Source organism: Nesoenas mayeri, assembly GCF_963082525.1.
Source record: "Nesoenas mayeri genome assembly, chromosome: 3".
Classification (NCBI taxonomy): domain Eukaryota; kingdom Metazoa; phylum Chordata; class Aves; order Columbiformes; family Columbidae; genus Nesoenas; species Nesoenas mayeri.
The window spans coordinates 80970113-80993763 of record NC_137544.1 but is presented as its reverse complement, the minus strand read 5'-3'; the positions used below and the strand labels follow the sequence as shown (position 1 = coordinate 80993763).

The 23651-nt window shown below is 35.9% G+C and overlaps 1 protein-coding gene across 13 annotated transcripts in view; it reads left to right on the top strand.

Annotated features, from left to right (window-relative positions):
* Window positions 1–23651, top strand: part of RGS7 (regulator of G protein signaling 7) — a gene marked incomplete at both ends in the record, with an annotated part of 236082 nt that overhangs the window by 118578 nt on the left and 93853 nt on the right. For 11 of the 13 annotated variants that reach the window (XM_080343032.1, XM_080343031.1, XM_080343038.1 and 8 more), the window contains one exon: window positions 14273–14323. The exons of the other annotated variants lie outside the window; for them this stretch is intronic. In XM_080343032.1, the coding sequence (XP_080199158.1) occupies window positions 14273–14323 (51 nt within the window). The remainder of the gene's footprint in view (window positions 1–14272; window positions 14324–23651) is intronic. 13 annotated transcript variants of the gene reach the window in all.

Here is a 23651-nt window from a genome sequence, read left to right as displayed (position 1 = left end):
TTGAGTGACAGTAATTTCTAAAACCATAACTTGGGAGGGGAATATCATTGCTATTATTAAGAAATACAGAAATCATGTTTTAAAGTTGAATCTATAGATATTTTTAAGTATACTCACCTAAATTAATAAATAATCGTGTTCTATAAAAACCAGTCAGTAGTATATAAATACATGCCAATAACAATTACTTTAAACACTGGCGTCTCTGTGTTCTAGAAATAGCGATGGTCAAAGACATGCTCTTTGCAATGTCAATAAAAGATGAGAGGTAGTGAATTTGAGATGAACAAAGTCTTCTGACTCTTCCTGGCTGATTTGAATCGCTGCCGTGTTTGTGTGCTGCGTAACAAATTGGCTGGTCATCTCTTGTTTGAGCAGCATGTTTTACTAGCTGTTAATGTGGCTGGTAGAAAAGATCCTACTCCCCTGATATACTACTCTCCTGTGAGTGTATGGGAGAAATGCTGAACCTTAAACTACTGTATTTCCTGGTGCCATATGAGGAGGGAAACTGCCATGCAAGCAGGGTGAAATGGGTTAAGGGTGGACCTGCTGCTAGAGGCTTGTGAGCTGTAAGAGACACAAAGCAAACAAATGGAAGCATTTACTAGTCCAAAAAACTTTACAGGGGAGGATTTGTACCACTGCAAATTGTTGCTGTGCATGTCATGCCACCCACAGCAGTGTGCTCTGCTGAGCCTGGGCAAGGGACCAACAGTGTCAGTTTGGCAGCAAGTAAAGGTAGCAACATGCCAGGTATGAGAAAACAAAGGAGGTTATGTGTAAGCAGGAGCCTGTATTCCCCTTGAAAACAGTGCTATGGCAGGCATTTATTTGTCTATTAGTGTATGACAGTAGCTCATTTCTATGCTGGATCGAATAGAATTAGCATAACAGAAAGGAGGACTAAAGCAGCCTAGTGTATACTTAGTTTCTAAGTATAAATGTACCTCATGCAAAGTGAAGCAGAAATTAGAAGGGGATAATCTGCTCAAGTCTACCCTCCCAGGTGACCTTTCTCCATCACTTTTACATCAATAAAAACTCTTACCAGTCATATTACCACTGCTCCCTTTGCCCCGTATTTTGGGGATGAGAGTGGCTCCATTCCCAGACTGTCAAGCCATGGGAAGGGATCTACCTTCTGCCATCATTAGGCTATTTGCTAGTCTAGGCACAAGTATCCTTTGCTGCTCTCCATCAAATTCTTATCTGTCAATAGGGTACCAGCAGAACTGTACTGATCTTTGTTGTCAGATCAAACAGGGTATTTCATGGAAAAATACCTTGAATTTTTTAATAGGAGTGTTTTGTTGTTGCTGTTGCAGTAGAGGGCTGCTAGCTTTACATTTTTTTTTTTTTATACTTTTTTGTAAGAAGATTCAGCAAGAACATGTTTTTCCCACACCTCTGCTTGCCCCCTTCTTCCCAGCCTCAGGACCACATTGCATTTAGAAAGCACAACTCCTTAGCTGCCTGACAAATCTTTATTCTCCCCAGAGCCTCAGCACAGGAGTTTTGTCTGCTTTCACCTTCCACTAGTAAACAGCAGTATTGGTACTGGATACCTGTTTGATTTATATTTCTTTACTGACCCTGCCTTTACTTTCCCAAGAGAGGGTATACCATCTGTTCCCAAGTCTACAATTAAGGAAGATATGATGGCCATCAACAATTTTATATAAAATACATGCAGGTGTTAAATATTACGTGGAGAGGCCAAAATACAAATAAATTGCGTACGGAGGCTGGGAAGAAGAGGGGAAGAGCTGGTTTGGATAGGTATGTGGCTACTTGTGTACACGTGTTCCCTTACGGAAGGTATTTTTCACATCTTGCTACTATTTATCCTTACTGTGACAATGTAAACAGCAAAGATACAACAACTGCTAAAAGTAGTATTCACGTCACTGCATACTCCTGGGCAACAATATGAACTTAATTTTTCTCTGCATATTGTGAAAAAGGAAAAAAATAACGAGTTACAACCTCATCCTCGCAAAGAGCTTCTGTACTCATAAGTCTAAATTATAAAAGACTCATCCTGTGTTCACAGTAAGGCGCCTTCCTTTCTCAGCTACCTCATCCAAATGAAATAAAACATTGAAATATACAGTAAAATAACATGAAGAATGGAATCTAGACTCCAGGACATGCAGTATTATTTATTACACTAATACCTACAGGTTGATCTTTTCAAAACACTTCTCTGTTCTCTAGCTCCCCAAATCCACAGCACAGTACAGAGAACTATTATCTTTACTATTGAGATAAATACAAGCCCTGTGATCTACAGGAGGTCTCATCATGGGCCAGTGGTCCAGCATTGTTCAGAATATTGACTTTTTTGTTATTTTTCTACCTGATAATGGGTGGCTGAAAAGACTCTCCTGCCAGAAGGTTTGATGGAAAGCAAAATACTTTGCTTCTAAGACACATTTGATTAATATGGTACCAAATTACTTGTAAAAGCAGAAAGGCTGCTTTTGAATTCCTATATAAATATCATAGTATCATAGACAAAAGTCCAATAGTAGCTACAGGGCTGTAATTAGTATCTCACAAATGCTCATCTGAATGTCTCTGAGGACAGAGAGCAGCAAAGGAATGAACTTGATAAACTAAAATGTGGGGAGATTTATTTTCTCCAAGTTTTACTTCTTGCTTTGCTAAGTTTACTGTGATTGGTGGGAACACAATTTATACGGTGGCTGGCATATATATTCACATATATGAGCATATGCTGTACTTCAATTTTAGACAGAAATACAGTACTGGATGGTATGATTAAGTTTATTTCATACCCAAGAGCTGTTCATTGCTTATTAAAATGGTAGTTCATGTCTATTTAAATTTTTGCTAAATCTTCATTTATGCATAAATCATGTTAGAGAATTTAAATTGTCAGCACAACTTAAATTTCAATGAATCTTTGGGATTTGTCCTCAAGAGCTAATAGATTTTACGTTTATTGTGACAAAGTGCATATCTAAAGAACTACCATGAGAAGAACCATTAGATTTTTATCTCTTTGAGAACAGATGCAGTCATATCTGTTTCAGACAGTCATGCAGCACAATTATTGACATCAAGAATAAATTAATTCATAATCTCTGAATAGCCATGAAAGACTGCAAATGCAAAATATCCTGAATTGGGGAGAAATATCAAATTGGACCAAAGACAAGTTTTATTTCTAACACAGCTCATTCCATGTTGTATGATGTGATTTTTATTGCACCAAGCAATTGAGCATAATAGTCTTGAAACAAACGTATATTTTGGTAGAAGCTGAACGAGATTAGATTTTCAGTCAGACTAATGCTCCAAAGTATAGGTATGTACAATTTGAATAACTTCATTTCTTTTCCTTTTTGAAAATGTAGCCCTGCAGCAGATCTTTGAAGTGTAAACTCTGAGACATGGCAGTATTAAAATAATCATAGATCTGGAGGAAATAGCACAAAAACATCCAGCACTGCTTAATCAAAAATAGAAATTCATTTGAACTTTCTGGGGTCTATTGAATATTAAAACATCTCATATTTCAAATAGAAAAAAAGAAGCCTTGAGTGAAGTTCTAATCATAGTCAATGACATTTCTGGTGTAACACTTGAATACTAGGATTAAGGATGAAAGTTTATACTTCAGCAAACTTTCTTGCATTTTATATTGTGTATTTATTGTTATTAGCTGAAAAATAGCTGATATGTGCTGATGGCCAGGGAACAGTGGGACCTATATGTTAAAAAATAAAAGCACTAAAATCCCCAGATGACTACTTTGGCCAAACAAACAATTTATTTTTTTTTCTGCAATTCTTTGTCATTTTGTCAGGAAATTCCTGTTTCAGGGCTTACTGTTATAGCCTGTGCCCCTGTCTCTGAAAATAAATATTTTGTGCAACTGTTATATTGTAGAATTTCTTTAATTGAGATGAGGTGGAGATGTTTCTGTAGCTGTGAGAATGGCTGGCTGATGAGCAAATTCTTGGAGAACTTGTGGGTTCTTTGTATCCAATCCTGCAATGCTCTGGAGTTTCTACAGGGCATCACATTATGCCTGTTGTATTTAACACCATTAGATCTTTCTGAAGGATGTATTTTAGCCAAAATAACCAAATTAAATAGCTTGGGTTATTCAGAAAATCTGGGGTGATCCAAAGTGTTTTTTTGGACATCAGTTTTCAGAGACTTAAGCATAGAGAACAGTAAGAGCATGAGTCACTGAAAGAGTGTTTTGAAACAGCAACAGTGGAAAAACCCATTTTCAAACCAGCTGTATAAATTAACTATTATTGTGTAGGAATGCGTTGTGAGGAAGGTAGCACATTGACGTTGTTGCTGGGCAAATGTCAAAACGGTAATTCACTGTGTCTCCACAGACTTTCTTCCTGGAATCAAAATCATAAGTCAAATCATATATCATTTATATATTTATTTCCATTACCCCTGAATTAGGATTTCAGGATTTTCACAAGGGAAAATCCTCTGTGAATGTGAAGTGCCTAGCAAAAATTACATTGCTGCCTCATTTCCTTCCATTGCCATCTGTGCGTGGGTGTCTTTGGGGGGCAGTATGGCAAGAATTAGAAGAACCATTTCAGAAGGAAAATGTCATATTTCTTAGAGATATTGAAGTGGAAATACAAAAAAAAAATACAGAATTACTTGAAGCAATAATGTGATGAAGACTTTCAAAAAACCTTTTCATTGAACTTGGAGGCTGTTTGTTTTTGCACAATATTTTCAAACTGCTGATGTAAAAAAATAAGAAAGTAAAACTCTTTATTGTGGCAGAGGTAATCTCAGGCAGCTTTTACTGTGTTGCAAAGACTATTAAAGTGCAACATGCACACACTTACTGATATGTGTATGAGGGAAAGAACACATTCACTAACAGTGATACGCAATTTTGTGAAAACTAAGGTCAGAAGCTGCAATATGATAACAGCGCTACGGAAAGTTAGTAAGGTTGCTTTGGATAGTGCCACTGCTACTTTGATGAATACCCTTTTCTAGCTTGGCTTTCTTTTCAAGACATTACAATTGTGAAATCTGCAGAAAAACCTTAAGTAGTATCTCCAGCTGGATACAATGTGTATTTGTATGCATTCTTAAAATAAATAAATAAATAATCTGGTTTTCTATTTTAAGTAGGTATAAACTAAGGTAATTGAGATTTCTGCAAATCATAAAATTAGATGACATTACAATTTATCCATGGCCACCTGCTGTGGTTAAGAAGGGATATAAAGTTATTTACAGTGGTTGCTCCTCTCTGCAAACACTGCATGAAATAGTTTTCTGTTGCCCTCTGGCTCCACCCTGGCACTGTTTCTGCTTGTCAACCCTGGGCTCTCACCTGTCCATGTTTCCCTGGAATACTTGGCATATGGTTTCAGTATAGTCCTAGTACAAGCTTATTGTTTTTACATCTTGGGCGGAAGAAAGCCATTCAAATGACCCAGGAAATGCCTTCATTTAGAAATTTCATCTACTGCTGAATTACTGAAAAAAGCTCAATTTCAGTAATTGTATACAAAGACACAGGATAAAGGAAGAAAGCCTTGTGCCTTGGTGTTCTTTGCCCTGAGGAGCCTTCCATTATGAAACTAAGAATAAATGGTTCTGTTAATCTGAAACTTGCATCCTCATTAAGAAAGAAGACTTAGGAAGCTATGAGTGAAATTTTGTAGTGTTTCCTCAGCAGTGAATTCGAAAAAGTTATACTTATCAATCTATCTATTTTCTACACTAAGTTGTCAGCAAGATGCAGTGAAACATCTAGTAGACTTAAAAAGAAAACCAGATGAACTATTTATGGTAGCTAGCAACTTTGTCCTTCAGAAGTGTGTTGTCAGCTTTCCTGAAGTAATCTTGGATGAATTTTCAGAGTGACAGTTCAAGATAGTTAGGCAACAGTGATGTTATTGTAGCACTTTTGCATGTCATTTCAAGAACTGGAGGACAAACCTGGGATACGAATCATGTATCCATTCACTTCTTGGCTTTTTTTCAGTGAGGCTGCTCTCACATTCATTCACTGCTGTGTTCTGGACCAGCATGCACTTGCTGATGCTGTTCTACTTTCCATAAACCAGTCTTCACTGAAGTAGCCAGGGCACTCCAGGTGCTTCAACTCCTCACATGGGTGTCATTTATTTTCTCCTGTTATGTCCAAAACTATTTAACACAAAAGCATTACAGCTCAAACAAAAGAAATCCAAAGGGGCCCTGACCAGAAGGCCTGAAGGCTGAAGTAGAGACACTCAGGTTCAAATACCTGAAACTGCTTGTGTCTGAGCAGAAATTTGGACTAAGTTGCCTCATGCTTTAGAGAATATAAGTAGCAGGCATTAGATACAGTTCTCTTCCCTGTGAAGTTTATAATTCTTTGAATAAAGAAGTTACACTGTCACTGAGAGAAACAATAAAATGCAGAACAGCTTAATTGCCTATTGATTTACACAGCATACACTAGTGTTGGGTAGGGCATGGACACAGTTATGTTTCGTGTTTGGAAGGTTCCTGCTCTTCACTTGGAGGTGGATCCAAACCTATTTGGAGGACGGAATTTAGCTCGAAAGTTACCAAAGGTAATGAGGGAAGGAGAACATGACAAACTGCTAAAACCTTGCCCATTTCTCTTTTAATAGTACCCAAATCTGTTTGTGTATGTTTGCAGGGTGCAGAGAGGCATTGATTGAGAGAAGGAAAAGAATGGGTCATAATGATGATGAAAACTGAAAGTCACTTAGCTTCTAATCTTTTAATATTATTTAAGTTTTCTGATGGATGGTAAGTCAAGTAGGTCTCACTGATAAACCTCCTAAGCTCCTTGCTTATCTCAGACTTCAGATGTTTTGTTTGGAGTGTGCATCCAGTATTTAAAAATGAAGTGAGTTTTTCTGTTTTGTTTTCTATTTGAAGGTGAAGATTTCTCAGAAATGAAAGGACCTTATGGTGTTTAGTATTCTACTTACATTTCCTGTTTGTTGGTTCGTTGGTTTTGTGTTTTTTTCCCCTCACAAATACTTTTCCCATAGAAGAAGTTGTAGGATTTGTTGTCAGGGGAATGTACAAAATAGTCTTTTCTTTATCCATGTCAGATGAACACTGATATTTTATTATAGTCAGACAGGATTTCATGACTTTACATGATTTTGAAGAAAAGCATAAAAATTCCTTTACAGTAGAAAGGCTGTGCTAGGTTTTCATACCACTTAGTTTTTCTGAACAGCATCACTCTTGTCTTGCAAATGTTTAGCATGAAGCAGTGTTCTTCAGTGAGAAGCTAAACTCTAGTGCTTATTATAACAGCCTTGGGATTATAGGGGTCCCATCTGTGGTTACTGGAATACTGCCAACTATACACAGCTAGTGTCATCTGTGAAACAATCACTTGTGGCTGTTGAGGAGTTCTAAGTAGAGGATGTCTTTTGAGAAGCTTTAGAAGTAAATGTTGCTGGAACGAAGCAGCAGTTCCTTTGCTGGAGAAGACAGGGGTCTGTGTAGATTGGCACTTTTAGGATAAAGAGTGGGCATAGATACACAGGCATGATTACCCTTTTAATTACCCTTTTAGTCCTTATGAAATAGATTTCTGTTATGATTTTGGTTATGAGACAGCTGTGACTGCAGAATTTACATAACTGGAATTTATTGGTCAGCACTGTTGAGTGATTTCATGTAGGTATAGAAGTGGAAGAGATTTTACATGTCCTGTATTAGTTCTTTCACAATAGGAAAGCAGATTAATTTTCCTCTCTTGTGAAGCAGAGATTCGGTAATTTAACCATCCCAAGCAACACGTTCTTCACAGGGTTATGCTAGCCAGAAGTACGGATCCTTTCTGCCCTTCTAGGCTTGAGTATTTTCGAGGATTGCTTACAGTGGTCCAACTCAAAAGCAGTAGGATGATTCATTTGAGGGTCTTATTTCTGCAGATTCCTGTGTCCATCTTCACTTGAAGGAAAAAACAAACAAACAAACAACTTGTATTGTAGCTTATATTGTTTTCAAATTAGAATTGAGTAGTTTCATTAAAGTATATCATATTATCTGTACAGTTAGTATTATTCAAATGAGATTTTTAAATCTGCAACTCGATACAATCTTCCTTGAGGTGTAAGAGTACTCAAACAAATGTGTGACTTACCTCCAATTACAATAAGTCAAAAGAGTGAGTTTATGTTTTTGTTTTCACCAATAATTTTTAAAAGGAAGTGGCAGAAATAAGTATGTGAAAGTTGAGATGCAAATTTCCTTAATCAAACTACACTTTGATCAATGATGTGTTTCTTTAAAAAGTCAGCCCACTTAAATGGTAAAGGTCAGTAGGTTAAATGTGTAAATGCAATTGGCAATGTATTCAAAATATCACAGTTTCAGCTCTGCTGCCACTCATGGTAAACAATTATACCAGATTAGGTCTATAAATTTATTTTAACTGAATCCAAAAGAAAATAGAAAAGAAAGAGAAAACTATTAAATAAAAATACAAGGTAGGAAGTGTTTAAATTAGTACAAAATAAATCCAAATTTATTTACACAGCTTCTCTGTGTAGTTTTCCTTATCTTGCCCTTTTACCATCTAAATGTTTGTTACCACCTTAGTTCTTAAACTTAAAACTGGGCAATTAGAGCACCTCTGAATACATATTCTGTTAGACCAAAATCCAATGCAGATTAGTACTGACTAAAACCATAATTTGTGGGGGAATAACTCCTTGTTCCTCAAGCACTACTGCAACCCCAGCCTCAGAGAGGAGTCCCACATCCTTCTGTCTTTCACCTTTCTGTGCGCAGCACTATCAAATGGTGTAAACTGTCTCTTTGCTGAGCTATAGTAGATGTAGGAGAAAAAAATAAGCTGAATAATCCTGTGTGTATCCACATACTTTTTTCAGTAAGTATACCAAAAGGTAATATAGCCTTTGCTTTTCTTCCCTCTGCCTTTCTGCCCGTGAAATCTGTGGTACTTGACTTCTTTCAGATGTATGCCTGCAGAATTCATTCACAAACCATGCTTCTCAGAGAAAGAAAAGAAATTGTAAAATATCTCTGCTGATATAACAGAGTGATAACATATGCTATGGTTCGTGACCATGAAAACTCAGGGAATATACAGATCATCTTCTTCCATTCACCAGTAAAAAGGCCTTTCTTGCAGAGTCCAACTCTCTGTTACAGAGCAATTTTTGTGAAAAAACAGCTAGTTCTGATAGACCATTGGCCTTTACAGTCACCCATCTCATCTGATGCAGTGTCTGTGTTTCCAATATCTGAATCAGTGGTAAGAAATGAAATTGCACATTGTATTTTTTTCAGGCACTCATGACCAGGGATTTTGAAGTATGTATCAATATCTGAACCTAATTTCCTGATGTATCACCGTGAAATAGTGTGACAAAGCACTGGTGTTGATGGTGAACTCAAAATAACACAATTCTCTCCTCTAACAGTAAAAAAAATGAAACAATGGAAATGCAGTACTCTTTCCTTACTAATCTAGTAATAGTCTTGTTCTCTTAAATTTAGAAACTGCTACTTTTTAGAGCAATGTGTATTAAGTTTTCCCTACTGTGAATTGCCCTGTGTAAAATTCTCCAGATTCTTGGTATCAGATGGTGGTGAAGTGCTGAAGGTGGTCCAGTCGACCAAGGGGCTCCCTTGAGGGAGCTCCTGGATGAGCTGCTGCTTCCCTTCAGCAAACAAGCACCTACCCAACAGGCCCAGCTTCCTGGCTTTCACAACACGGGACAATTATTGTGATGGTTATGTTGCTGTTGAGAGTTCAGATGGCAAAAGTCTTGATGGAGTAGGTGTTTGCTGGATTGTCAACAGCAAGACCCTCTCAGACGAGTTTCCTATGTCCCTGTCTCTCTTCATCATCTGCGAATACTCCGCGGTCTACAAGCAAAAGAATAGACAAACAAAAAAACCCACTCAAACCAACCAACCAAGCAAAACAACAAAAGAACAGATTTTAGTTACTAAACTGAGATATTTGCAGTAAAAGTATTTGTTTCAAGGTAGAAACTTTTTTTCTTACGAAATAAGAAATCATTGAGTTAGGTTTCTTGGTATTCTCATGGTTTGTGACTTCAATTAATAAAATATACTTTCTTGCAATTTGAATCTTCTTCAGCAAAGTATGGTTTTGAATGTTTAAAATGATAGAGCATTTTGAATTTTCATTTTCCTTTGCAGAATACTATCATATCCTTGTATTGTCAGATCAAGGCTTACATGGCTCATGGCATTGGTGCATGGCAAAAATTGCTCTATAATTCCTGTGCAATTTTCTTTAGTTCAGAATCAACACCCTTTTCAAATGCACTCTTTAAAGATTTGTTTAAAATAAGGGGTTTGTTCTTGAAAGCTAACCTTAGTATTGCCCTGGCCTTTGTGACTTTAACTTGGAAATTAGCATTGTAGAGTTCAGAGAGCACACTTTCCTCAAAACTGTTTTCTTAAGATGCTATGACAGCTTCAGCAACTGCTATTTTTGCACCATTTCATTTAAAATTAATCACTTCTGGAGTTTTCAGCAAGTACATTTTACAAAGAACACGTGGTTTGGTTTTTGTTTTTGTTTTTGTTTTTTTATGAATGTAGACATATTTTTGCCTCTTTCTTTAAAGTTGAAAGTCTCTCATATTTTTGTACTTGAGTAAGATCTTGTGAATTTTATTGCCTTTATCTGGATACATGCTGGCATTTAAGGAATCTCACTGTTGGTCCTCAGGCTCTGAGTCTAAAAAACCTTTTTTTAAAATACTTTCTGCTTGCACTGACTTTAATTTAATATTAAAAATTATAATTTTGCCTTGTTCAGTTTTATTTGCTATAGAAATTGCCATGACAGTTGAGGATTCTTCTGGGATTTCAAAATTCAGTTGGCAATTTAACTTCAGTCTTCTGCACCTTACAGATCTAATAGCCAGCTTGCCTTGTAGCTGCCTTATTAAAGTGAGGTAGAGAAACTTGGAGAGCTTAGCTTGAGAATCTTCTTTGAAAATATTATTACTGGGGATTCGTTAGCACTCATCACCAGTGACTGACACATTAAGTAGTATACAAAAATTGAGTCTCTTTTTCACATGGTAAACATTTTCTATTTTGGATTGCTGAAGTTTTCCTTTTCAGGAGAGTCCAATCCTGAGGTAGTAGCTTGCATAAAATTTGTATCATTAGACTAGCTTGTCTTTTTGATAGATTCCTGGAGATTAGTCAGATCAGGTTTGAAGGTTAAAGGTGTTTTATCATGTTACTTCTTGGATCATAATTCCTGTAGATGCGAAGGTTGGTGTATGAAAAATGACATGAATTTACTGGTCACCAGATTTTCAAAGCCTGGACTCAATGGAAATATTGTTTTCCTGTAGAGTATTCACCTGTTTTGCTGCCTTGTTCTTTTCCTGAGATAAGAGATTATAGTAGTGATTTTGCTTTTAGAAACACATTTGCATAAGTAGTAAACCTTAGAAAAGAGCACAGGAATGATTGAATGAAATAATTCTGTTAATTAGACAATAAAAGTAGCAACCAAAAAAACACACAGCAAGCTATATGAGATGATATCTTTATAATTCCTTTTAGAGCTTTTAGCCACAAGATGTCTCAAAGGAATGTGAACTCAAAAATTTCTCACTTGTGATTTGACAAATTACTTGCAACTTTGATTTACTTGAATAGCCTTCACACTATAAGGAGAGTGTTCATGTTAATATTTATTTGTCTGGGCTTTTGTCATTGAAGTCTTGCAGTTGAAATCACTGGAGTGTTCAAATGTGATAGCTGGGTTAAACTGCTGTTCAGGCTTTTGGGTACCAGGGGAATGGCTTCAGTGTGGAATGTGAATAGAGTAGTAATGATCTTTCAGAATCAGATTATATAATTGTCAGGAAATCCCATTTCCCACTATTGTTTCTAATAAGCTAGAAGACAGTATAACATATGGGGGTGAAATTTCTGGTGTGTAGACCATGTACGTAAATATGATGCCAGGAGCTAAGGGCTGAGGTATATGATGTGTCTCCATCGGAGAGTTTTCAAAAGTGGTAAAGAGGAAAGGAGTATTTGAAGCTAAGATAAAAAGAATATAAAATTTCTTCCCATATAGTACCTGAGAGATTTGAAAGAAGCCAAAGTTAAGAGTCAGTATTCAAAAATGTCATGTTGTTTTTCTAATTAGTTTTTGCCTCTGGCCTTTGAGGATTTGGGAAAATATTCAGGGCTGACTAACATCTCTAGTCAGCTGACATGAAAATATAGGTAGGTTTGAAACTGTATTGTTGAAGTCTATGAAATTTCATCTTATACTAAGACAAAATTCTTGCTTCAGCATCAGTCTCACTAAGTTCATGTGTACAAGGACAGAAATTATATTTATAAAAAATGCATAAAAATAGAATATTTTGAGGTATGATTATCTGTCTGAAATATTTTTGTACACATCCAACACCATACAAAGGTGAATTTATGGAATGATTCTATGTAAGTGCTCTAAGAAATGGTTCCACTGGAGTTTAATATCTATCACAATTTAGATGTAACATGGGAATGAAAATCTCTGCACTGGACATGGCTGTAAAATCTTCACAGTTTTTACTGCTATGTGATCAATTTAGTAATGCATACACACATGAAAATTTATGGTATAATCAACTAGGTTTTGTAAAATACACGATAAAGCTGTTCACTAAGTGTAATAAAATAAAAACTACAAAATTATATTCTTTAAAATTAAGAAAGTAAGGAGAAATAAATTTTCTTTCTTCTGCGAAATGCTTTTTTAAAAATATCATATTCATTAGCTTAAGAAGACCAAAGGAAATTATGCATTATGGGAAGTAAAGAAAGAAATATCAATCTAGGGAGTGTCAGGGGAAATATCCTCCACATTCTAATGTTGTGTTTATTAGCCATGCATGAGATTTTATTGTTTTGATTTGTTTTATATTGTATAGATTTTATAGTTTTTTATTATCTTTTTAAATTCAAGGTTCATAGAAGAATTATGTTGTTATATCTTCTGAGAAATGGATGAGCAACTTAAATATTGGTTCTATAAGGAAGCATTATGTTATATGTCTCTCTATTGCGTTGCTTGCCTGAGCTGGAGGCATGATGCAACTGTCATGAAACACAGAGAAGATGTACATAACCCCCCTCAGTGTTTCAGCATATTTTCCCCTTAAGCCATTTTGTTTATTTAAAGTTGCTTAAAACATAAATGTGTTTGTCTTTTTGTCTGCAGAACTACTTTATAATTTATTTTGTAATTCGTGCTCATGGTGGGTGAAGTCCAACTGTAGCTTTCAGTCCCAAAACCAAGACCAACTTCAGCTTGTGACTGGGCGTATAGAATGCAAAGTATGATAGGTGGTTCATGGCCAAGAGGAGCAGAGGGAGTGAGGAATTAGGGGTTGGGGTTGGAAGGATAGTCAGTGTATAAGATAGCAGGGAATTTGGTATTGAAGGTGTTAAGAGGCAAGCAATAACATGTGGCCTTAAAATAAGGACAGGAATTTAGGTAGGAAGAAGTGAATAGCCAGTAAATTAAGAGATACAGAAGAGAGACCAGAGTGGTGAGGAAAGAGCTTTAGCACCAGCAGAAAAATGAAGAGTTTAGTCATGAGGTGGAGTTTGAAACATTGGTAGTACATTTTTAGGTAACTGAACATGATTTTACTGGTAGCCAGTGGAATGGGTTGAAAGTCACTACAGCAGAAGAGATACTTAAAGATAATAGAACCAGAAGGCAAAGTGCAACACAAACTGCAGCTTATAAGAAGAGCTCATAATGCCATGGATTAGTCCCAAGGAGGTTTTTAAGTCTCCAGCATGCACCCCATATATTGCACAATCACAATGTGTATGGCTTTTACATTTTTTAGGCTTCATTTGTAAACTGATTTGGAAGGTTGGGAAATTTAGTATTAACTTAATAAAGTGTTTGGCTTTGTATGTAAGTTTTGCAGTAATATAATTTTTGAAATACAGGCTATTATCGTACCCTTTGTGCACTTCTATTACATTTTATGAGTCTTGGCCTAAAGAAAGAAATGAGAGGTATGTTTCCTTGCTAAAATAAAACAAAAAAAAAAGTAACAAAAATAAAATGATCTAGCTTTTCCTAGACAAGCTGAGGAAAAAATATAGATCACTTTTACATAGTAGAACAATAATAATTGGCCTATGGAACTGGAGATCACGAGGAAAAAATGTACTAATCTGAAAATGCCTGTTGTTTTTTTCCTAGGTTCAGACATTGTTCAGTGGTTAACAAAGAACTTATCTATAGAAGACCCAGGTAATTTCTCTTTTTTTTTTTTTCATGTCTGAAAATTCTAGTTTGTCTTTTTAAATGATTGGACCTGACTTGTTCTTCTGTTGCAGTGGGGGAGGCTAGGCAGCATTTGACCAGTACATTTTCAATAGCAAAATAGGGAGCATTAAACCTTAGAAACCTTTGCTAAGAATCTGAGGATTTTGGTTATCCATTTTATTGGAGCAGGGACTAAGAAACAAGATGATGGCCAAGAATAAAAATGGTAGCTGCGTTAATTAGTAGAAAATAAGTTTCTGTTCTATTCCATGAGGAATTTACTCAGTGTCATGCTAAATAGTTTGTTTAACATACTGCTGTGTTTCAGGATATAAAAAATAAATAGAATGAATGAAATACACTCTTGTACTGTCACCAAGAGCTGCATTTCTGTTCTTAAGTTTGGACACTTTTATAGCATCTTAAATGGAAAGTGAACTGTAAATAAAATCAGTGCAGTGATGAAGAACAGTTCATTGCTCTGTCAGCTGGGTTGGAACGTGGAAGTAAAGCTTTGGTTCCAAGCTCTACTGCAGGTTTCTTGTGTGGCCATCAGCAAAGCAGTTTCATGTGTTTCTGATATTTATTTCCTGATTTACAGGAATCTGGTTACATGATCTGAAATTTTCCAGAAAGGAATGATTTCTAGTAGAAAATGCTGAATGTCAGAAATAAAATATTCTGTGGAAATTCCAATTATCTTTTGGTTAAGGGAAATTTAACTTTCCTTCTTTAAAGCATGATTGAAACCACTAATTTTTCCTATATCAATTTCTGGACTTTTTGGAATGAAGTTCGTTTTTTATTTGTTTTTTTAAATTCAAATAACGTGTTTGTTGTTTTATTTGGACATATTAGTAATGAAAGTATGATCATTATGTAATTCCAGCAAAAAGTAAAATCACTTGTATAACGAGAAACTCTTATAAATACATAATTCATTATTTGGAAGCAGCCAGTTTACAAGTTATCGATACATTACATGAAAGAGTTCACTAATTGCTTCCAATTTTATGTGACTTTACAGTGTCATATGTTTGCTTCCTGATAATACAGGTTGCAAGAAACCTATGTATATTGTATTTCTCAGTTGTCAGCTACACTCACCTATGTATTTGAAAGTTCGCCATTCTGTGTTTATTTGATATGGAAGCTCAATCTTTATTTGTCAAACCAGAACTGCAGTACTGGGATATGCTGCCATTCAGACTATCTGGTTGTTGCAAAATTTGTAATAGAAGAAATGTTAAACTAAATGGAAAACATGATTCCCAATTAAAATTACACAAACACACAAAGTACTAACATATGTGACCAGACCACCATAGTAATTTAATTTAAGCTGGGTTTTATCCTCTCAGATTGCAGGTGGAAAAAAAACTATCCATGATGACCAAAGTGTCTCATGTATGTCAGTTCTAGTCCAAAGTCAGCTGTCTGGAGCTGGCTGGGCGCAAATCTTCAGGAAGCTAATTGCCCTAAGTGCTGCCTTTGGGTGGTGCTCAGAGTTACCAGATCATAGCAGTGAACCTGACAGGTGGCGGGCAAGAGCTATTCTGAAAATATTCTGTTTTGTAAAAATTTTTAAGTGTGCGACTCTTTGTTCTAGTATGGACAAGACAATCTAGAATTTCCTGTGGAAGTGCCCTAAATTTCTGTGAACTGTTGTCACCATAATTTGGATTTCCAGTGTCTTCCATCTGCTTTTCAGCAGTGTGTCAGGGTTTTAATATGACTGTCTTTTAAATCTCTCCCATAGGGTTCTTTTACAAAGTTCTTGTGAATCTGCATTTTCATGATGCAGAAACAAATAGTGCCTATGTTTGCACTGAAAGTTATCATGTCTGTTGAATTCCTGTATCAGAAACATACCTGTAAAAGTAACACAAAGTAGACCTTGGTTCACATATTTTAAGGGTATATTCTACTCTCTCCAGAAAAAATGTAAGGACTATTGGCACACCTCACCTACCAGTGCTGTGAACTACTCATTCGAGCAAGGCATGCAAATTGTGGTTTAAGGAGTAAGCAGACAGTTAGATTCACAGAATCCTAGAACAGCCCAGGTTAGAAGGGATCTCAAAAGATTCTCTGGTCTAACCTTTCATAGGAAAGGGAGCCCAGATGAGATTATCTAGCACCCTGTCCAGTCACATCTTGAACACTTCCTCTGATGGGAACTCCACCATGTCTCTGGGGAAGTTGTTGCAGCAATAGGTTGTTTTCACTATGAAAAATTTCTTTCTTAGATCAAGATGAAACCTCTCCCCATGCAACTTGTACCCATTGCCCCTTGTCCTCTCCTTGTGGCCTCCGTCCTCTTTGTACTGGTAACTGTGATGAGGTCCCCCCTCAGCTTTTTGTTCTCTGGAGTGAAAACACCTAATTCCTTCAGTCACCTTGCTCTTTAGTAAAACAAAGAACCAGTAAGAAGGAAGTGGCACTAATGTACATTAAAATTAAAAAAATAAAAATCACATTTTTGTACTGCATTTTTTTCCCTTTGTTTGGCATAGGAAATACAACTCCAATATCATTTAAGTGGGGATAGTGGGGATGAAGAAGGCTGCTTTGTAGATAGTGGGTGAGCAAAAGGCAGAAGAAGGTCTGGCAGTAACATTTGCTTTCAATGTGCTAATAACTGTAGAGCTATTATCTGGAAACAGCAATTTCAAGTAAAAAATAGTTACAAATATTAATTGCCAGCCAAAAAAAGCTTGCATGTTTTTCATACGTGGAAAATCACTTTCTGTGGAAGATTTGAAAGACTTTGGCTTGCTGCAGTAAATCTCCATCAAGAAAATAAAGTGGACACGATGGGTGAATTCTGACAAATTATACCAGATTTGAAGTTACTCAGTGGAACAGAGTAGAGCTTGTGCCCAGAATAGCTGTGCACAACATACAGTTGCTGTTATATTGTTTGCTTTTCAGTATGTACTTAAAAAATGTTTGTGTTTCAACCTACAACTCATCTGTAGAATTTTAAGGAACAGAAATGATCTAAGTTATTTTTAATGTGAAATTTTTATTCAGTTACAAAAATAAGCCTGATCTCAACCTGAAAAGAAGCAATTAACTGAGTTTACAGAATTGTAAGGGCTTGTGGTTTGGCAATTAGACCTGTGTTTGTTGAATTGACCATCACAGGATAACTGCTGACTCTTCACTGATGGTGCCAATTACTTTTAATGTGGAAAATCTACTCTCTCTACATTGTGTTTTGCTTTTTTAAAGTATAATTAATGCCAATTAATGCCACTTTATTTCTCTATTCCCTAGTATTCCAACGTGCCAATGGTAAATGATGATGTTGTCTTTCCAAGGAGAAAAAACAATGCCAGTTTTCAAGTATTTTCATAATGAAATGTGTGTTATTCACAAACACACATTTCATCCTTAAGTCAGCCCATGAAGAATTTCTATCTAGGTGACTCAGAAAGAGCTTCTAACAATTGATAGTATGTTTAGCCATCATCCCCTTGTTCCTATACAATACCGTTACTCCTGTGTATTGCTTATTTCATTTACTCATATCTGCCCAGCCATTTGCATGTGGCTGAAGACACTTCATTATTAGGTGGTTGCTCTGGCAGAACCCCAGCACTGTAGCCAGCTCCTGAAGGTGCAGCCTTTGCCTTCAAATTGCCTCGGTCCAGCTCATTTTGGCAGTCTGTTGAAGGAGTTTGCTACTGATCCTGAATGTCAAGAGTGACACTGAAGTCAAATATATATGACTAAGTCAGACTTCAAAAGTTATAAAACAGGACTGTACCTTGAAATAGACACCCTCCTGGGATTTTTCAGTTTCAGTTCTTGTTATTAATAGTCTTCACACTTAACTGATGTTTGCTAATTTGCAACTAGATGCCCACCAGCAGCCATGTAAACCATGGTTAGTGAGCTAGTGCAATAAAAAGGAAGGACTCAGCACAACATCTGACTGTATTTCTTCTACCTTTCCTTCCATTGTTTTGTAGTAAAATCTTTCATCAGCAACTGTGTTAATAATGACCTTGATAATACACAGTACCCAACCTAAAGAGTCAGAGGAAAAATATTAGGGTTTTTGTTTGAGATATGAAACGGTACATGAAAAATCAGTCAGCTCTAAGTTATTTCTGCCCCTTTCTCCATGCGTATGCAGTAATGTAGCAGCAAAGTGCAGGAGCCAGACGAAATGTTCTAACTGATTGCCATTTGGGAGATAGCACCAGACAGCTGCAAGCAAAGGGGAGGTTCTTCCAGAATTTGCTAATGGAGAAAAGAGCCTCTTATGAAAAGGAAGAAAGAAGGGAATGGAAAGGTCGTGCTCGTGTTTGCAGTTTTTGCATTAATCAGAACTTGTGGAAAGCAAGAGTAGAATGCATCCCATTTAAGCTAATAAAACTAATTTATGCTGCCAGCATATATACTATCATCCTCATACTAGGAAGCCAGGAACACCAAGACACTCACTTTTTTCATATGTCTGACAGAAATTTGGGCACATTTTGTTCGGGGAGGAAAACCTCATGAACTTTCATCAGGTCTAGTGTAAATAATTTTCTAACTTTCTTCTGCTGAGTGAATTTGATCTGATCTTGTCAGGTCCTGTAACATTTAAGTGGAATAATGACTTTAATTTTAGATGAACACAAAGAAAGTAAAACTCAAATCCTTGTTGGCAGTAGAAAATGTCAAAATTTACAGACACTGCTCTAGTACTAATAGTATTTATGTTGCGACACTCAAGCACAGTTAAAATGTATGAGTCAGTTTTCATTTAGCTATGTGTAGCATAGGCAGCACTTACCGGTGTGTGGCACCCAGTGGGCTTCTAGCCACTGCTGTGGTGTCAGGACCTCAGTGGTAAATGTTCACATGCAGGGGTTATTTTATTTGCCCAAAGCCCTTAGATAGATATTGGAAGTGGTGAACAGAGGTGTATTTTCTGTAATTCAGTTGTGACAGGATAAATCAGATTTAATGGATTTCATGTTTTTCCACTGAGAGTTTTTTCCAGTTTGGTATAATCTGTTACCCTGCGTAGACTGCATGTGTCAAGAGTGTCTCCCAAGAGCACAGAGCAGCCCGCCCAGCATGGACTACATATGTGCTGGTGCTGTTTGAGCACCCTCATTTCCCTGTAGTCACTCTTCAAGGTAATTAACATGTTCCTAGGTTGGGCAGGTTACTTTCTGGCTTGCAGATAGCTAATAGGCTACATCAGTTCTCATTTCCAGTTCCATGTCAAGGAGTAGCTATTTCTTCTGATATGTTTAGTAGTGTGGCGGCTGGTTAAAAATGAGCAGTTTTTACACTTGAAGGGAAGAAATGGAGTTTGTGACTGATAGAGATGCAAGGTGTTCGTGGTAACAGTGACAAATCACTTCCTTTACAGAGGCAGATAGGTCAAACTATCAAACCTGTTTCATTATACTAAACATGTCTAAATAAAATTTCTCCTCCCTTGTCGCTTTAAGCTGGAGCCATTTTACAAGATACTATTTGAAATAGTTTGTTTTTTTCATCTTAGTAATTAATATACCATGCTTGTACATAGCAGGATTTATGTATAATACAATGTCATAAACTCTGAAAATCCCTTTAGAAACCACTTAATAAACAGCAAAATATATTATCAATATAATAGGTTATATTAGCCAGGTACAAAATAGGTCTAGCTTAGACAACTAATCCTATTTATCGTTAAAGAAATTTCATAAACTTTTGAATTACCTATAAATTATTAATGAATTATATCTGTTTAATTTATAAATGAATGTTATATTGGAGTAATGGGTAAAGATCACGAGTATGGAATTTGCTGCCTTCTAGCATAATTTGCTGTATAACAGTGAGACTAAAATGATATTACTGTTATTGGTATAACAAAACATACGTGTTCCATAACATTGTTTCTGTGACCAACCTGTTTGCTGTTGTCAACAGCATACTAATAAAAAATAGATCTCTTTTGGTTCCAGTTAGGCTTTGAGCAACCTGATCTAGTTGAAGGTGTACCTGCCTGTGGCAACGGGGTTAGAACCAGATGGTCTTTAAGGTCCCTTCCAACCTAAACTATTCTATGATTTGACTATAACTTGTGTGTCATATATATTTCCTAAATAAAACAGAACTCTGTTGATGTTTGCTTAATTTTGGTTAAAAACAAACCTTGAACTGAGTTCTTAAATTTCATTTTTCTTAGTACTAGCCCTGGTTCCATGGTGGTCTTTTCAAAGCTATTTATTTTTAATGATAAATAATTCATGCTTTTGATATTAAAGTCTCCAAATTCTACTCAAAATTATTTTCAGTGGATAAATGTAATACCTTCACATGACATCCACTCCTCCCTCCTTTGTTTTAGTCATTAAAGGTTAAATTCCAGTCTTGCAGAAAGCTAGAGATTTTCTCATTAGCTCAAAAAGAAACAAGATTTAACTAGATGCTTTTTAAAATAGGATTAGGTGTAGCGTTGCCTTTGAGCTATATCTCAGGCTAAAATCCAAAAGCTAGTTTATAAGAAGTGTCCAATACCTAGTTAGATTTTAAAAAATGAAATAAAACAACAATCAGTATTTTCTTTAGAATTCAGTTGGCACTGCAGGCTTTATTTCACTAAGGTCTTTGAGATTCTTATTGAGCAAAGAATAAGAAAGAAGTACCAACTAGAATATAAAATACTAATTAGAAAAAATAGTCTGAAAAAGCCTACTCAGTTAAAAAGTTAATGCTAAAACTATTACCAGATCCAGACAATAGAAGCTAAAATATTTGTAACCATTAATTTAAAGTAACTTAGTTGGAAAGAACTTCAGATGCTCTGTTGCACAAGTTGAAGGAATGTATTTCACCCTTTCTGTCACAGAACAAACTAGGCTATAAAAATGAAAATTACATGGTTTAAATCTTTACCCATGAAGTCACTTCTAAGTACACAGCTTCATCATAAAGCTGCATATATGATGAGAAACTGATACTGGCCTCTCCCTAACGATTTATAAAGTCTGGAAAGCTTTATAATCAGTTTTTAGACTCAAATTCCAAATAGAGCAATTTTTGTTCCTTAGTTTTTATTTAAAATTCTCTACATTGTTCTTCTAGGGAACTGGTGTTCCTAAGCTGGGTATCTCCTTGTAGGTGTTGTACTGGTCTCTTTTACTTGATGCTGTTGCTCAGAATACAGAATCACTATCTCAGTGTTAGGAAAATGTGTGTAAGGCTAATATTAACTTTCTATTGATGCGTCAGATTTTCAAAATATCTGGTTTCAGATACCAGCTCCTACTTATTCAAAAATATTATCCTTTCCCCATTTTGTCTGCTTGCATTGTAGCTCTCCATGCTAGTAGCTGACAATTTTGATTATTCAGCATGGTTAGAGACCCTTATGTTACTGTCTTTGTTAACAGCAATAAAACATATATTTATTAACTTAGCTAAGGACAGAAGTACAACTGAAAATATATGTGCTTTGAGGGAGAATTGTGATAACTTTTAGAAATAAAGGTCATTAATTTATTGCATAAATTAAATTCTAATGACCTTCCTAATAAAATATTTGATATCATTTTTACTAAAGTTACCAGGAAGTTTTGTGCTTTTTCTTACTGTTTGACAGCCTCCTTCTGAACCTTTGAGATCGTAGCAAGTTATGGAGGTTTAAGAGGAAGAACATTTACTAATTCCCAATTCATACTGGCATAATTAATTAAAGCTGCTAAATAATTGTCTAGAGACTTCATTAGCTTTCTGCTTCCTGGTTTCCCTGAGAACTGCGTTGTATAGTAATGGAAAGCACAAGTAGGTGGAAGTGAGATTTTAAATCTGGGCGACTTAATTGAATAAAAGTACTTAAAATTCTATTTCATCTTGCCAACAACTACTGCAGCTATTTATAGTCAAGTAAACAAAAATGTTTTGATATTTCCATGTTGCATATAGTATCTGATGACTGCAAGGTTAATGCGAGGCCTTCTCTTGATTTTGTTACTAATTGCCCTTAAGAGGGTTTTCAGTTTTCCCACGGCACATGTAGAGAAATACTGCTGTCCACATAGGAATATAGTGACTGCTCAGGATTAATTGAACTGCTGGGTGCTCTAGTTTACTATGTAAAGGACATTGCTTCCCATTTCATCTTGGACAGATTAATATTTCCTAGGTGCTCTCTCAGTTTTCAGTATTCTCTTCCATCTTTTTCTTCCTTTTTCCCCTCTCCTTTCTTTTCCTTTCTCATTTTTGTCTTCATGGTTCATTCCCCAATTTTACTGCATAGAATATCCTCTGATTCTCATTTGCTTATGACTGCTGGTTGGACCTAATTTGCATATTCTTCTCCATTCAGATGTTCTCTCTATAATATTTCTCCTTTCTTCTAATTTCACTGTTTGCATTGAGCCACCTACCCAAATTTCACATATTTTCAGGATTTTCACTGTTTGTATGGCAGGGTGGGTGACAGGAGCCATGCCTACTGTGGGCTTGTAGCTGCAAGACCTTATGTGGCTTTGGAAGACTTGGATCCACAAAGTGTAAAACATCTAGTGGCAATAGAGCCTAATTTTATAGCTACTAAAAAATTACTCTTCTCACTAAAGTTGAAGCTCAAATTAATTTAAAAAAAATCCAAACCACAAAAAGACTCTATTCACTTCAGTTTGGCATGTAGATATTATAACAAATAATTTACACTTGCTTTTGAAAATTTGCTTCCTAATTACTACTTCAAGGTAATACCTTAGATAAACTGGAGAACTTAACCTTTCAATAGCTTTTGATCTTATTAGAAAGGTTATGAAGAACTCTAAGTGTGGAGTATTTGCATCTTGAAATTGTGGAATTATTTACGTCTTCAAATATAATCACTAGCATGAAATAAACAAAGCAAAAATATAATAAGCAACAATAAGTAACGGTGGGATTAATAAAGTTTAAATGTTTCTGTTAAGGTCTTTCAGAGAAATAATAAATCGCTGATTTTTTCTTTACGACATAAGAAATAATGGTTATTTCTTGAGGAAGCTTCATGTATTTGTCACTTAACTTAAGGATATTTTCAAGTAGGCTGGTTTGAGGAAGTTAGGGATGGGGATTTACAGATTCACAGCTAAACCTGACATGAATTTTGTTAATGGTGACCACCACTGTAACTGCATGATAAAATTAAATGTACAGGCAACTATCTGTAGATTTTCAACTGTAAGTTTCCAGGGGTTTAAAGTTCATAGTAATGAACTTTTGCAAATATATGTCTGAACTATTTGAAGAAGATGAAAATTTATGCCTAGAAGAAATAGATCAGAAGTAATTAAACTCTCTACAA